The following is a 16,041-nucleotide window of genomic DNA, read 5'->3' on the forward strand; positions in this document are numbered from 1 at the left end:
GTGGCCCCATGTTGGCAGATAAGTGAAACCAGCAGTATAATCGTTCCAAGTTAACCTGCGAAGAAAATAGGACTTCATTCCTTTGTTCGCGTGTTGTTTAAGTTGTATGTTTTTCTGCCAATTATTCTGATGTCTAAAACTTTCTATTTGTCAAAACACAGAGAAATGGCTCACCTGTAACAGACACACAGCCTAACGGAGCGATGAGAGTAATGGGGGCAAATCCGTAGGCTGCAAAGTTGCCCATCTCCCCAACGGCCATGAGCACGGCCCCAGCCCACCACAACATACTCTTGAAGTACGGCCTTGGGTGTTCCTGGTGTGCCAACTGGACATGAGAATATTTCTGGAAGGAAATCAGGATGCAAATAAGAAGATATCTCTACCACAAATTAAAACTTGCCCTGAAAAGTTTTGGTCCTGTGCATTTGCATCATGGCTTTTATTTGCAGGTTATTACAGAGCAATTGCTATGGCTTTCTGCTTGTTCCAAACATATTAACTGCAGAAGTGACTCCCATTGATGGAGAATTTTGTGGAGGAAAGGGCCTTCTCACATAGGAATGTTGCTTAATTCTGATAACTGTAAAGTTAGTACCAGTCTTCCTCTCCAAAGATGAGGAGTATGTTAAGGAGTTAAGTGTCTTAACACTACTTTCAGAATGTCGAAAAAGTTCAGATGCCAAAATAAACTTTCGGGAAATAAAAATAATAAGTTACTAAAGGAAAATCCTTTGAAAATGGATTCAAACGTATGAGTCAAAGTAGCTACCACAATAAACATAGCAAGGCAGAATGCTTTGATAGTTGGGGGTTGGGGTGATAGATGCTTATTTACATCTGGTTTGAGTATTTTTTGTATTTGAAACACATATATTCATGGCCATTACATAAAGCCCAATTTCCTTATTGATTTTATGACAACTGAACTTACTTTCTTATAAGAAGTATATACAATTCTAGATTATGTTTGAAAACTTAAAAAAATAATAAAAGTACTAGAAGAAAACACAGAACATTAAAAATAAATCTTGGTTTACGCCAAGATTATGAACAACTTTGGTACAAATTTGTGGTACAAATTTACAAACTACTGAGGCACCTTGCCTAGGATATGCAATACTATTAAGATGCCCACAAAAACATTTAATTTCTTTTAAAATTAGAAGAAGAAAAAAGTGAACGCAATCCAGCCTAAGATATATTTGTCTTTATGTCAGTGAGGTCATAAAATATAATTGTTTAGATTTTTTGTGGAGGAAGGATCCCAGGAGGGCAAAAGTGCCTGAGACCCCTTCAAGCCATAATGTGTCCCTAGATCAAACTACACTTAGAAAAACAAGTTACTTCTTACCTGAATATTTAGGGAAATACTGATTACCAAGTTTCCTAAAATGGCCAGCAAAACTCCAAAAAGGTGAATCTGTAGAAGAAAATGTTTTCTTTTTTCAGTAACACTTGTAAGATATTTACTAAAAATCCCCTCCCCCCCAAAAAACCAATAAAATTTAAGTTGATACATTCATTCATTTGTTCATTCATTCAGCAAATATTTACATAGCACCCATTTGCCAGGATCATTTGGATTATGAATAGTGGTTTTGTCAGGATTTGGTTTTTTTCACTTTAGTCAAATATTATTCTTTAGAACTAGCTCAATGCTTTACTGAATTCTCTAGATATTTGTTTAATTCACTAAAATAAAGAAAATATTTAGCAGGTCCTTTTTCTAAGGTGCTTCTTATTTATCCTTTCTGTCAATTTTCCTCAGCAACCCCTCTGATTGCGGTGTTCATTGCCTCAAGGATGGACCGTAAAATTGTTTCCCATCTGGTCTCCCTCTCTCCTTTCTCTTAACATATTCTGGAGGACTGTAGTATGAAAGAAAGATCACTGGCCTTGGAGATAAAGGATGAATCTGAGATTCAGATCTATTTTCTTTTTTTTTTTTTTTTAACATTTTTTTTTATTAGAGAGAGAGAGAGCACAAGCAGGGGAGGGGGGCAGAGAGAGAGAGAGAGAGAGAGAGAGAGAGAGAGAGAGAATCTCAAACAGGATCCATGCCCAGTACAGAGCCTGATATGGGGCTTGATCCCACAACCCTGAGATCATGACCTGAACTGAAATCAAGGGTTGACCATTCAACTGACTGAGCACCCAGGCGCCCCAGATCTGCTATTTTCTAACAGGTAACTTTGAGCAAATTATTTCAGCTCCCTGGCCTCAGTAAACAAGAAGATGTTGAATAAGATGTTTCCAAAATCCCTTTCCCTCTAAAGTTCTATGATCTCCATCGGGGGTAGACTACATTTTCCTACTACTACATTAAATATGCTGTGGTATGGTCCAGATGAGGACGGCTTATGGGGAACTGGTAAAGTAGTTTTATATTTGATGTAGTTGACTGTAGAGAAACACTGTGGCTTTCTCTGATCTTGCTTTCTCAGACTCTACATGGTAAGTGCCTTTATTCCTTCTTCTTTTTTTAAAATTTATTTATTTCTGGGGACAGAGACAGCGTGCAAGCAGGGGAGGGGCAGAGAGAGAGGGAGACACAGAATCTGAAGCAGGCTCCAGGCTTCAAGCTGTCAGCACAGAGCCCAATGTGGGGCTCGAACCCATGAAGTGCAGGATCATGACCTAGGCTGAAGTCAGATGCCTAACCGTCTGAGCCACCCAGGCACCCCTATTTCTTCTTTTAGATTGTCATGTGCATCACTAGGTTCTATGAAGAGATGGCAAACTGTCTGAGGGAAGAGAACCATGTCTTAGGCTTCTCTTGGATCTCCTACATCATCTACTTTATAAAATTAGGGGCTCTTGAAAAATACGTGCTGGAAAAAGTATATAATGGTTTAAAACAAGAACTAAAAAGAGATTAAAAATAAGTGCTTGGGGAGCCTGGGTGGCTCAGTCAGTTAAATATCCAACTTCAACTCAGGTCATGATCTTGCAGTTTGTGAGTTCGAGCCCCACATTGGGCTCTCTGCTGTCAGCCCAGAACCCACTTTGGATCTCTGTCCCCTTCTCTCTCTGCTCTTCCCCCACCAGTTCTTTGTCTCTCTTTTAAAATAAATGAACTTTAAAAAAATAAGGTTTTACACATTGCTGAACATGTTTACTTCAAAAGATGCATTTACTGCTCCTATCAAGGCACAAAAGCGTTATATCTTTCTAGCAGGATAAATTAGTGATATCAGGGATCTTCCCCCTTCTTTTTCTACAGTACACAACTCCTAGCTAGCTTCAAATTCCAAGGAGTTATTTGAATTTCAAAAGAATATTATAACCACAAGGAGCTCTTTTCAGAATGCAAAATGGCCTTTGAAGTTTTAAAACTTTATTATATGTGCTGAAGTGAAATTCAGTGTTTTTAAAAAATGAAGCAGAAAAGTTGAAAACCCATTTAATAGTTGATATATAATATCCATAGCCTTTAATCAGTTAAGAATGTTCTTTTCCTAATAAAGGCACTTGGCAATAATTTTGATCACTATTCCTCATGGGGAAAAATCGTATCATAATTGTGCTATTTCCATGCTTTCAATTTATAATCGAATGCGTTTGGCAGTAATCACGAAAATAAAGTTTCATAAGAAGTTTGGGATTGAATGGATAATTTTGAAATCTTCCACAATTACAACAGTAAATTATAGAATAGAAATAACTTACTTCAGTACTTTAAATCACTCACTGAATAGTTTGAATTGAACTCACTACCAGGCTGAGTGTTTAGAAATTGGTAGCAAGATTTGGCAATGATTTCTTGGATGTGAGACCAAAAGCACAGGCCAAAAAAAAAAAAAAAAAAAAACAAAAAACAAAACTAGATAAGCTGGACTCCATCACGATTAAAATCTTTTGTGCAACAAAGGACACTATTAATGGAGTGAAAGGTGACTTACACGATGGGAGAAAATATTTGCAAATCATATATCTGACAAAGATTGATATCCAAGATACATAAAGAACTCTTACAATTCAACAACAAAATTGATAACCCAATTAAAAATGGGCAAAGGACATAAGAGACTCTTAAAAACTGAGAATAAACTGAGAGTTGATGGAGGGTGGGAGGGAAGGGAAAGTGGGTGATGGGCATTGAGGAGGGCACCTGTTGGGATGAGCACTGGGTGTTGTATGGAAACCAATTCGACAATAAATTTCATATTAAAAAAAATTAGAGCCACAAATGACTGAAAAAATAAAAATGGGCAAAGGACTTGAATAGACATTTCTCCAAAGAAGTTACACAAATGGCCAATAGGCACATGAAAAGATGTTCAACAGCACTAATCACTAGGGAAATGCAAATCAAAATCACAATGAGCTACCACCTCACACCCACTGGGAGGGCTATAATAAAAACAAACAAACAAACAAACAAACAAACAGGGGCGCCTGGGTGACTTGGTCTGTTGAGCAGCCAACTCTTGACTTTGGCTCAGGTCATGATCACAGGGTTGTGGGATTGAGCCCCATCCCATGTTGGGCTCTGCACTGAGTGTGGAGCCTACTTAAGAGTCTCTCTCTCCCCTTCTCCCTCTCTCCCTCACTCAAGCCCTCTCTCTAAAACAAACCAGAAAATAACAAGTGTTGGAAAGGATGTGGAGAAACTGGAACCCTTGTGCACTGCTGAAAAGAATGTAAAATAGTACAGCTGCTGATCGTACAACACATACAGGAATTAACTCAAAATCAAAGACTTAAGAGCTAAAACTCTAAAATTCTCAGATGAAAGCAGGAGTAAATCTTTATAATCTTGGATTTGGCTATGGATTCTTACAGGTAAGATATCAAAGTCACAAGCAACAAAAGAAAAAATAATTAGACCTTATTAATATGAAAAAGTTCTATGTTTCAAAGGACACTAATAATAAAGTGAAAAGACAATCCATAAAGTGGGAGAAAATATTTGGAAATCATATATCTGATATAGGACTTGTACCTAGAATATATAAAAAAAAACTCTTACAACTCAATGACAAAAAGAAAAATATCCCAATTAAAAATGGGCAAAGGACCTGAATAGCCATTTCTCCAAAGAAGACAAATGCCTGACAAGCACATGAGAGGATGTCAACATCATTAGTCACCAGGTAATGCAAATGAAAAACACAGTGCTATACCGCTTCACACCAAATAAGGTGGCTATAATCAAAAAGTCAGATAATAACAAGTGTTGGTGAGGATGTAGATCAATCAGTAGCCTCATACACTGCTGATGGAAATACTAAATGTTGCAACCACTTTGGAAAAACAGTCTGGCAGTTCCTCAACATTTTAAGCGTGGAATTTCCATTTGACTCAGCAATTCCACTCCTAGGTATATATCCAAGAGAAATGAAAACATATCTACACAAATACTTGTACACAAGTGTCCAGAGCAGTATTATTCATAATATAGCCAAAAGTGAAAATGACTTAAATGTCTATCAACAAATGAATACACAAAACGTAGTATATATTCATACAATGGAATATTATTTATCCACAAAAAGGAATGAAGCATAGGTATATGCTACAACCTGGATGAACCACCTTGAAAATTTTACGCTATGTAAAAGAACCTAGTCACAGAAGACCAAGTGTTAAAGGATTCCTTTTATATGAAAGGTCCAGAGTAGGCAAATCTATTAATAGAGAAAGCAGATTAGTGGTTGCTTAGGGATGGGGAGGATGTAGGGCTTGGGGATGACAGCCAAAGTATGGAAGGTTTCTTTTATTTGCTTTTTTTTTTCTTAATAATTTATTGTCAAGTTAGCTAACATACAGTGTAGTTTTGGCTTCAGGAGCAGATTCCCAAGATTTATTGCTTACATACAACACCCAGTGCTCATCCCAACAAGTGCCCTCCTCAATGTCCATCACCCATTTTCCCTGCACCCCCCAACCCCATCAACCCTCAGTTTGTTCTCTGTATTTAAGAGTCTCTTATTGGTTGCCTCCCTGTTCGTAACTAATTTTCCTTCCCTTCTCCCATGGTCTTCTGTTAAGTTTCTCAAATTCCACCTATGAGGGACAACATATGATACCTATCTCTGACTGATTTATTTCACTTAGCATAATACCCTCCAGTTCCATCCATGTTGTTGCAGTGACATGATTTCGTTCTTTTTCATCACCAAGTAGTATTCCAGTGTGTGTGTGTGTGTGTGTGTGTGTGTGTGTGTGTGTGTGTGTGTACACATCTTCTTTATCCATTCATCAGGTGATGGACATTTGGGCTCTTTCCATAATTTGGCTATTGTTGAAAGCACTGCTATAAATATTGGGGTACAAGTGCCCCTATGAATCAGCACTCTATCCTTTGGATAAATTCTTAGTAGTGCTATTGCTGTGTCATAGGGTAATTCTACTTTTACTTTTTTGAGGAACCTCCATACTGTTTTCTAGAGTGGTTGCACCAGTTTGCATTCAAGGATGGAAGGTTTCTTTTTGAGGTGATGAAAATATTTTAAAGTTGATTGTGGTGATGGTCACACAACTCTGTAAAGGTACTAAAAACCAGTGTTTTTACAGCATTTGGCGCTGTATGCTATATGAATTACATTTTAATGAAGTTGTTACAAACAATAAAATAATTTTTAGTACACAAAGTATTTACTTTTTTTTTTTTTTTTTTGGCCCAGAGAAATAAAACGTTCCCAATGTAGCTAGCTCTCTTACAGTCTCTTCTCACTTCCAGAAGAGAAGTTAACTTTTTTCTGAAGTTGATTTAGATCAATTTCTTTCCTTCCCAGATTTGCTTTTATTATCTTTCTTTACTGAGTTTTTCATCTTCATTTAGACTCTCAACTCATTAGCTTTTCCTCTTTCTTCCTATATAATAACATATGCAAGTGCAGCTATGTATGTTCCTTTAAAAAATTTTTTTAACGTTTATTTATTTTTGAGACAGAGACAGAGCATGAACGGGGGAGGGGCAGAGAGAGAGGGAGACACAGAATCCGAAGCAGGCTCCAGGCTCTGAGCCATCAGCCCAGAGCCCGACGTGGGGCTCGAACTCACGGACCACGAGATCGTGACCTGAGCTGAAGTCGGATGCTTAACCGACTGAGCCACCCAGGCACCCCTATATTCCTTTAAGTACACCCTCTGTTTTGGTTCCATGCATACTTTTGGCATGCACAGTTTCCATTGGCATTTAGTTCTAAATATTTCATAAATATTGTATTATTTTTATCTGAACCTTATATTATTCAGAGGTCTGTATTTTAATATTTCTAAATGAATGGGGATGTTGGTCATTGCTTTCTTACCAATTTCTAATTTTATTGAGTTGTGGACAGAAAATATGCTGTGTGTAAATTAACATTTGCTTTTTCACCTAGTATATGGTGGAAAGTGAAATTTGTTTTGTGACCTAATAGTGTATGGTCAAGTTTTGTAAGTATTCCATGTATGCTTGAAAATATTCTTTAAAAATTGTTTATTTGTTTTGAGAAAGAGAGTGAGAGAGTGTGCAGGGGAGGGGCAGAGAGAAAGGGAGAGAGAATCCCAAGCAGGCTCTACACTGTCAGTACACAGCCCAATGTGGGGCTCGAACTCACAAACTGTGAGATCATGACCTGAGCAGAAATCAAGAGTTGGATGCTTAACTCACTGAACCACCCAGGAACTCCTGAAAAGAAAGTATTTTTAATTGTTGGGTTAACATATTATATATATATATATATTTTTCTATCCATCTATCTACCTATCTCCATTAATTCATTGCTCAAATCTTTGATAATAAATTTCGGACTGCTTTGCCTATCAATTGCTAATATAGGTATATTAAAAATCTAACTAAACATGGGTGTATCCACTTTCCCTTTAAATATATTGAATTTTGCTTTACATATTTTAAGGCTATGGAGTTAGGTAAGTATATAAAAGCTCAGGATTGTCTTATCTTTCCAGTTAATTATTGCTTTTATCATTATATGTTGACTCTTTTAATCTCAATAACCTTTTCCCTTTAAAGTTTATTTTATCTGATATTAATATAATGTAGCTGCTTTCTTTGGATATTTGCCACTTTCCATATCACTTTACTTTCAACATTTCTGTGTCATTATATTTAGTCAGTTCTCTTATACGCTGAAAATAACTGAATTAAAAAAAAACCTGAGACTTTCTGTTAAATGGGAAGTTTAGTCCATTTTATTTATTGTGAGTAAAAATATATTTTCACTTGTTTCTACCATCTTTTTTTGTATTTGCAGTTATTTTGCTTTTTCTCTGCTTTCTAATTTCTCCTTTCCAGAGTCTTCTTGGATTGATTGAGCACTCTTTTTTCTTCCCCTCACTCTTTTGGCTAGGAAGTTATACACTTTATTTATATTCTTTTAGTAATTATTGTGTTTTTTAAACTTTTATTTTGAAATAATTATTGACTCACAGTAGGCTTCAAATAAATGTAAAGATAGGTCCCAAGCACTCTTTTTTGGTTGTATTTTTTTTAATGTTTATTTTATTTTTGAAAGAGAGAGAGCATGAGCAGGGGAGGGACAGAGAGAGGGACACAGAGGATCTGAAGCAGACTCTGCACTGACAGCAGAGAGCCCGATGTGGGGCTTGAACTCCAGAACCGTGAGATAATGACCTGAGCCGAAATGAGGAGTTGGACGCTTAACCAACTGAGCCACCCAGGCACCCCCCAAGCACTCTTCCCCCAGCCTCCCCTCACAGTTCACATTTTACACTACTATACTAAAACATCAAAATCAAGAAATCAGAATTGGTAAAGACCTTGTTCAGATTTTACCAGCTATACTAGCACTTGTGTGTGTGTGTGTGTGTGTGTGTGTGTGTGTACACATGTGCGCGTGTGTGACAAGATCCTCATCTGTACCATCACCATAAGATTCCCTTGTTACCCCTTTACTGATACACCCATCTTCTTCCCCTCCCCAACCCTAACCTGTAGCAACCACTAATCTGTTCTCCATCTCTAGAATTATATTAATTCACAAATGCTACATAAATGGAACCATGCAGTTTATAAATTTTTTGAAATCGGCATCAGCCTTGAGGTTCATCCAAGTTGGATCAATAATCCTTGATCCTTTTGATTTCTGAGTAGTATTCCATGGTATGGATGTACCACAACATATTTAACCATTCACCCACTGAATGACACTTGAGTTGTTTCCAGTTTTTGGCTGTATGAATAAAGCTGCTATGAACACTGTGTACAAATTCTGCATGAAAATAAGTTCATTTCTCTGGGATAAATGCCAAAGGTGTAATTCCTGGATTGTGTGGTAAGCCTATTTTAAGTTTTGAAAAGAACTGCCAAACTACTTTCCAGAGTGGCTGTACCATTTACACTCCCAACAGCAATATGTATGAGTCATACAGTTGCTCTAATATTAAATCTATCACGCATTCTTGACATAAATTCCACTGTTAATAAACATTCTATCCTCCTGAACATTATAAAAACTTTGTTTTAGCTACAGTGTCTTCCCTCCTATGTTCTTGGTGGTCTATTATTAGTCCCACGTTGCTTTTATATCCCCAAACGAGTCGTTGTTATGATTCCTTCATACAATCAATACTTGCTTATTTGTTCACGTTCATCTACTTCTTTGCTCATCACTGTTCTTTTAAAAAACATAGCTTTATGGAGATATAATTCATGTACTATCATATTCACCCTTTTAAAGTGTACAATTCAACACTCTTAGAACATTCAGAGTTCTGCAACTATCCCCACTGTCTTGATTTCAGAACATTTTCCTCACCCCCAAAACAACTTCCACACCCATGAGCAGTCACTGCCCATTCTCTCGTCCCCTTAGTCCCTGGCAACCACCAATTTACTTTCTGTCTGTACGGATTTGCCTGCTGTGGACCTTGTATATACATGGACTCATACAATATGTGACTTCTTGTGTCTGTTTTCTTTCACTTAGCATGTTGCTTTCAAGGCTTACTATGCTGTAGCATGCATCAGCATGTATCAGGTATGGAGAATGTATCATTCCTTTGTACGGCTAGGAAATATTCCATTGTAAGAATATACCACATTTTACTTATGTATTCATCAGGTGGTGGGCATTTCGGTTGTTTCTACTTTTTGGATATCACATTCTCATATCTTAGTTTTTCTTTTGGGTTCAATGTCCTTCCTGAATAAAACTTTAGTAGCTCTTTCTTGAGAGAGAGAGAGAGAGAGAGAGAGAGAGAGAGAGAGAGAGATGGAGAGAGAGAGTGCATGCTGGAGGGCCAGAGAGAGAATCTTAAGCAGTCCCCATGCCCAGCACAGATCCCAACACGAGACTCCATCTATAACTGTGAGATAGATCATGACCTGAGTCAAAATCAAGAGTTAGATACTTAACCAACCGAGCCACCCAGGAGCCCTAATTAGCTCTTTCAGTCAAAGCTTTGAATTCCAGTTCTCTCTTATTCTGCAAAAATCTTTATGTCATCTTTCCCTTTGAGTACAGGAATACAGGCTGACAGTTACTTCATTCAGTGCTCTGGTAATATCATTCCGTTGTCTCCCAGCCCTTGCTGTTGAGGAGTAGGTTGTCAACCTAATTGCCGCTCCTCTGCAGGTAGTCTGGTATTTTTCCCAGGATGCTTTTAAGATTGTCTTTGTCATTGGTTTTCAGCAGCTTCACTACCATTTTTTAGCATGTGAATTACTTTCTGCTTAGAACTCATGCTTCCTCAATTTGAGGACTCCTGTCTTTCACCAATTGAGTTAAGTTCTTAACACTCCTCTCTTTGAATGTCATCCCCCTTTTGTTCTATTCCCTCCACATGGAAACTCCTGTTACCAGCATGTGAGACTCTTAAATTCTATCCTCCTTGTTTCCTAAAATATCATGTTTTCCAACTCTTGATCTCTGTAAACTGAATTCTGGATAATTTCCTCAGATCTGACTTCTAGGTCAGTCTCCTGACTTCCCTCCTCTGATTTGAGTAGTCTTTATACACTTCTATGTCTACATATACTAGGCTGTACTGTGATGATTTTGTACAAGCTCATTTCCTCTCTAGACTCTAAGTTCCTTGAGGGCAGAGCTGTGACTTACTTATCAACTCATTTCTATAACCCTAATGACTAGTATAGGAACTGGCACAAAGAAGTTGTTTATTAAATGCTGTTTGAACTGATTATAAACTGTCTAGAAATAGTACATTTTGGCCTTTGGCCCTAGGAAGATCTCAAAGGGAATATTTTGTAATCAACTGGAGTTTGAATACACCACGCTCTCAGTTTTTGTGAGAAGACAAGTTTGCCCGGGAACTCAGATTTCAACAATTAAGAGTTTCTACCAGTGTACAATAAAAAGCCGCTTGCTGACTTTAAAAATCTAGTTAATGCATATTATGCAAAGAATAAGAAATATGTAGGTATAAAGCAGATGTCAGAAACAGTTTCCTGATAACACTCAGTAAAACTGGCATATCTTATTCTTCATTTTTCGGAAACTTTACCTAATTATTTAGGGTTAATTGCATACTCATTAAGTTCATTTCACACATAATTATAAATAATAGTAATGCAGTAAATCCTCATTAATGTCCCTAATTGAAAGGAGGGAAACTTCAAATCTGGAGTGTTTTTAAAATAAGATGATTTAATTACCTTCAAGAACATACAGTAACTTGAAGTAACCAAAATTAAATGCTGTTTGCAATTAGAGGCTCTGGTAAATGTGCTTTAATGGCTATAAAATCCTCATCTTCAGGGCGCCTGGGTGGCTCAGTCAGTCAAGTGTCCGACTTCAGCTCAGGTCATGATCTCACGGTTCGTGGGTTCGAGCCCCACGTCAGGCTCAGTGCTGACAGCTCAGAGCCTGGAGCCTGCTTTGGATTCTGTGTCTCCCTCTCTCTCTGCCCCTCCCCTGCTTGCTCTCTCTCAAAATGAATAAAAAATGTTAAAAAATTAAAAAAAAATCCTCATCTGCAAACAGGAGTATCATTTGCATGTAGTAAGCAGGCCCTTATAAACTTGCCATTTAAATTATAGGTGTCTAGTTTACATCATTACTTTATTCAGAGTGTTATGTTTTGTAGCATTTTAGAACTACTGGAAGTTGAGATCTCCTCTCCCCAGCCCCCTTTCTCCCCTCAGTCATTTGGAGACCGGTCAGGAAAGAGAACAGAGGGCCCGAGAAGGAAAGTGTCTTGTGCAAAGTCACACAGCTAGAAGCAGGCAAACTTTGGCAGCAAGGCACCCAGCTCATGTCTGAATCACTATTTCTGACTGCAATAGGTAACCTTCTGGCTAGTCAGTGTCAATTTACTACACTCTTAAAACCAGAGTCTGCTTCTTTCTCTCAGTGCAAGTAAAATAGAGCAAAGATAATAGTCAAAGGGAGAGGTTGCTCCGCCCCTTAATAATGCAGTTAGAAGCACGGGCCGGACACACAGAAACATGCCCTCAATTCGTTCAGTGCTCACTCTTGTCACCACCGTAGCTTAATTCCTGACTTTTCCAGGATGTCTTGGTAAACAGATGGTGGGAGCCACAGCTAGGAATTTATCTGGAATGAGATTCAAAATACCAGCACTGATAAGGATCAGTGATGTTTTTGTGTTATCTGGAAGAACTATCTTCTATCCTACCTTTTGTGCCAGAAGGTTCTTCAGATATTTTGCATAAAGTTGTTGACCTCTAATCCATGGGTGGGGGTGGTTTGGCCAGATGGAGGTGGGATATAACAGGGGTGTACGGACTTGGTAATAGTCTGTCTCAGTTCCGGCTTTGAGCTCAAACATATTCCTGGCTTTGCCTTCAAACATAAATTTAGAATCAGAACCCAGTGGAGCTAGTGCGTGGTTCAAAAGAACCACAGTTTCAGGGCTAGTTTTGAACACTGCAATAGTCATATTCACCTTGCAGCTGGAGTAAGGCTGTCTCTCCCGTTCCAGGCAGTAAAACATGCCTGAACACGCAAATGACACATTCAGTTTCTAGTACTGGAAATGCCACAGGTTGAGTGATTTAGGTCAACTAAAATCCCTGTAGGAATGACCATTAAGAGCCCAAATTGACAAAGGGATGACGCGTCTGAGAAATGGGTGTTCAGTTCACCGTGTCTCATGGGAAACTCTCAGGAATGAGCTGGGGCCGTTCTGCATTTGCACGTTGTAAACAGGTAGACAACTACCTCATCTCTAGAACAGTTAGAGAGGGACAGGAGGATACCCAAATTCTTCGTAATACTTCGTAATACTTAAGTATTAGGCATGAAGACTCATAATGTGTACAACTTACTTCCAAGTGGCATGTCATAACATAAAGTACAAAACATACACACAGAGAACAAATGTTTCACAATGTTAACAACTGGTGAATCTCCAGGTGAAGGACATGTGGTGTTTATTATCCACTCTTCTTAATTTTCTAGAAGTTGGAAAATTTTCAAACGAAGAAGTTTAAAAGAATCACTGCTTTACAGACTCAATGAAATTAAAGGGAATATGGATTCATTTAAAAAGAGCTAAAAGAAGGCATGTTAGCAAGAAAAGCAAGAAACACAAAGCAAGCTGGCTGAACCAAGGAAAGATATTATGGAGAAAAATAAAACCACCACTTAACTTAAAACCATGTGTAGACACTGCCTGGGAAAAACGCACAATGTAGAGGGAAAGGACATGCCATGCAAGTGATTGGAGAGACGCTGCTAGATATGGGAGACAGACAGCTTGAGGAAGCTCACCTGTGGTGCTATTCATTCAGTCATGCGTCTGTTTGGTGTTTATTTAACAACTGCTGAACATTAGGTTCTATGTCAGGAACTGAGGATGCAAAGTACCCTCAAGGAGCTCAGAAGAAGTAGAAAGAGCACCAATTACAAACAGACTACCACCTGTGAAATCTGTACTAGAGATAGATGCTATGGAAACAGAAGGGACAGAGAGTGCAAATCTGCCTAGTTTGGAGAGTATATTAGCCACAGAAGTGGCTGCTATGACAAATTACCACAAACCTGGTAGTGGCTTAAAACAAGAGAAATTCATTCTCTTACAGTTTTGGAGGCCAGAAGCCCAGAGTCTGTTTCACTGGGCTGAAACCACGATGGCAGAGCTACATTCCCTCTGAAGGCTCTAGAGGAAAATTCATATCTTGCCTTTCCCAGTTTCTGATGGCTGCTGACATATCATTGCTTTATGGTTCTATCACTCCAATCTCTGTGGCCACCTCATCTTTTTTGTATGAAATCTCCCTATGCCTCCCTCTTACACAAAGATGGCATTAGGGTCCGTCTAGATAATCCAGGACAGTCTTCCTATCTCGAAATCTTTAACTTAATTATGTCTGCAGTAAACAGGGTGCTTGAAGGGCCTTACAGCAGAAGATGCCAGCAGAGTTGGACTGGAGAGGCAGGCAGGAGACGCTGTGTGCCATGAATCTGTAGGTGGTGTTATGTATGGCACAAAAGACTCTAAACTAGAGGATAGGTCCAGATTTTCCTTTTTTTTTTTTTTTAAGTTTATTTATTTTGAGAGAGAGAGAGAGAGCCAGAGCACAAGTGGGGGAAGGGCAGAGAGCGAGGGAGACACAGAATCCAAAGCAGGCTCCACGCTCTGAGTTGTCAGCACAGAGCCTGACGTGGGGCTCGAACTCACACACCGTGAGATCATGACCTAGGCTGAAGTTGGACGTTTAACCAACTGAGCCACCCAGGCACCCCCAGATTTTACTTTTAAGAAGACTCATCTTGGGGCACCTGGGTGGCTCAGTTGGTTAAGCGTCTGACTTCAGCTCATGTCATGATCTCATGGCGCATGAATTCGAGCCCCATGTCAGGCTCTGTGCGGACAGCTCAGAGCCTGGAGACTGCTTTGAATTCTGTGTGTGTGTCTCTCTGTCCCTCCTCCTCTCACATTCTCTGTCTCTCTCTCAGAACAAATACATAAACATTAAAAAAAAAAAAGCAGAAGACTTATTCTGGCTGCAGTGTGGAGGATGGACTGGCACAGAGCAAGACCAGAGAACAGGAAGGCCATTCAGGAGACTACTTCAGGAATTCAGAGAAGAAGCAGGGGCAATGGGAGAGTTAATCACAATAGGGCCAGGAAGAAACAATCTTCATATTCATAGTGGTAAACACTGGAGACAACCTGAAATATGTAATGCTTTTTGGATTACTGAATGGGTTAGACTGTTCTTACCACTAATTTCCTTTGCCCTTGTAGATAATTGAGTTGTCTGCAATACTCCAAACTGAGTTAAAACTATAATCCCATATGTGAAAAAAAAAAGAAAGAAAGAAAAATATTCAGGCATGAACAGATTTTTAATTTGTTATCTTGGTTATTGTATGCTATAAGGTTATTACCTTTCTATCCTGAAAAAGTCTCATGATATTGGATCCAAATCTGGTGACTTAAAGCCAAAAGAATAGATGTGCATTACATAACACAGTATATTGTTGCTATCCTACAAGCAGTTCCATGCCAATTTGTAATCAACCTTAAACCCAGGCAGAAAAAGCCCAACATATTGCCTTCTCATACAATTAAGAACTATTACATTTTGTCTTTTCCTTGGGAACACATTTACTTACATAATTGTACATTCATTATTTTTAAAAACCAAACTCCATTAAGGATAAGCCTTCCTAAGCTTACCAAGAAGCCATCATGTTTTTTGCCTTAGAGAAATTTAAGCTACAGTAGAAAAAATTTATGGGAAAAGTAATATATTTAATAATATGTCCTTTGGGTGCTTTTAACACTTTCTTAAAAGGAGAGCAACAATAGTCAAGAGAGGTGAGATACCAATTCAGGAAGTCTTAAACTTGGTTCCATGATAAAACAGATCAACCTCATATAAGGTTGGGAAGGGAATCTTTGAAACAAAGTCGGACATGCTGAACACAAAGAATGCTACTGTTTCCATCCAGACAGATATAAGGTCCCATAACTTTCAAATTTTGCAAGGACACATTCATAACAATAATTTTAAAACTCTGTAATCCCTTGTCTTCAAAGAAGCAAGATTGCAGTCTGCCTTTTGCAGGGCCAGCCTAGGGTGTGGAAGAGGCTTTCCACCCTAAAGCTGCGAACCTGAGAGCTCTCATA

The 16,041-nt window shown here is 38.5% G+C and overlaps 1 protein-coding gene across 1 annotated transcript in view; it reads right to left on the reverse strand.

Annotated features, from left to right (window-relative positions):
- The window catches only part of NIPAL2 (NIPA like domain containing 2), an 81,789-nt gene that overhangs the window by 56,808 nt on the left and 8,940 nt on the right, over positions 1–16,041 (reverse strand). Inside the window, exons 2-3 of the mRNA XM_042923451.1 lie at positions 1,355–1,423; positions 175–346 (exon numbers count right to left, since the gene is read on the reverse strand). Of these exons, the coding sequence (XP_042779385.1) occupies positions 175–346; positions 1,355–1,423 (241 nt within the window). The remainder of the gene's footprint in view (positions 1–174; positions 347–1,354; positions 1,424–16,041) is intronic.

This window comes from Panthera leo, chromosome F2, assembly GCF_018350215.1.
Source record: "Panthera leo isolate Ple1 chromosome F2, P.leo_Ple1_pat1.1, whole genome shotgun sequence".
NCBI lineage: Eukaryota > Metazoa > Chordata > Mammalia > Carnivora > Felidae > Panthera > Panthera leo.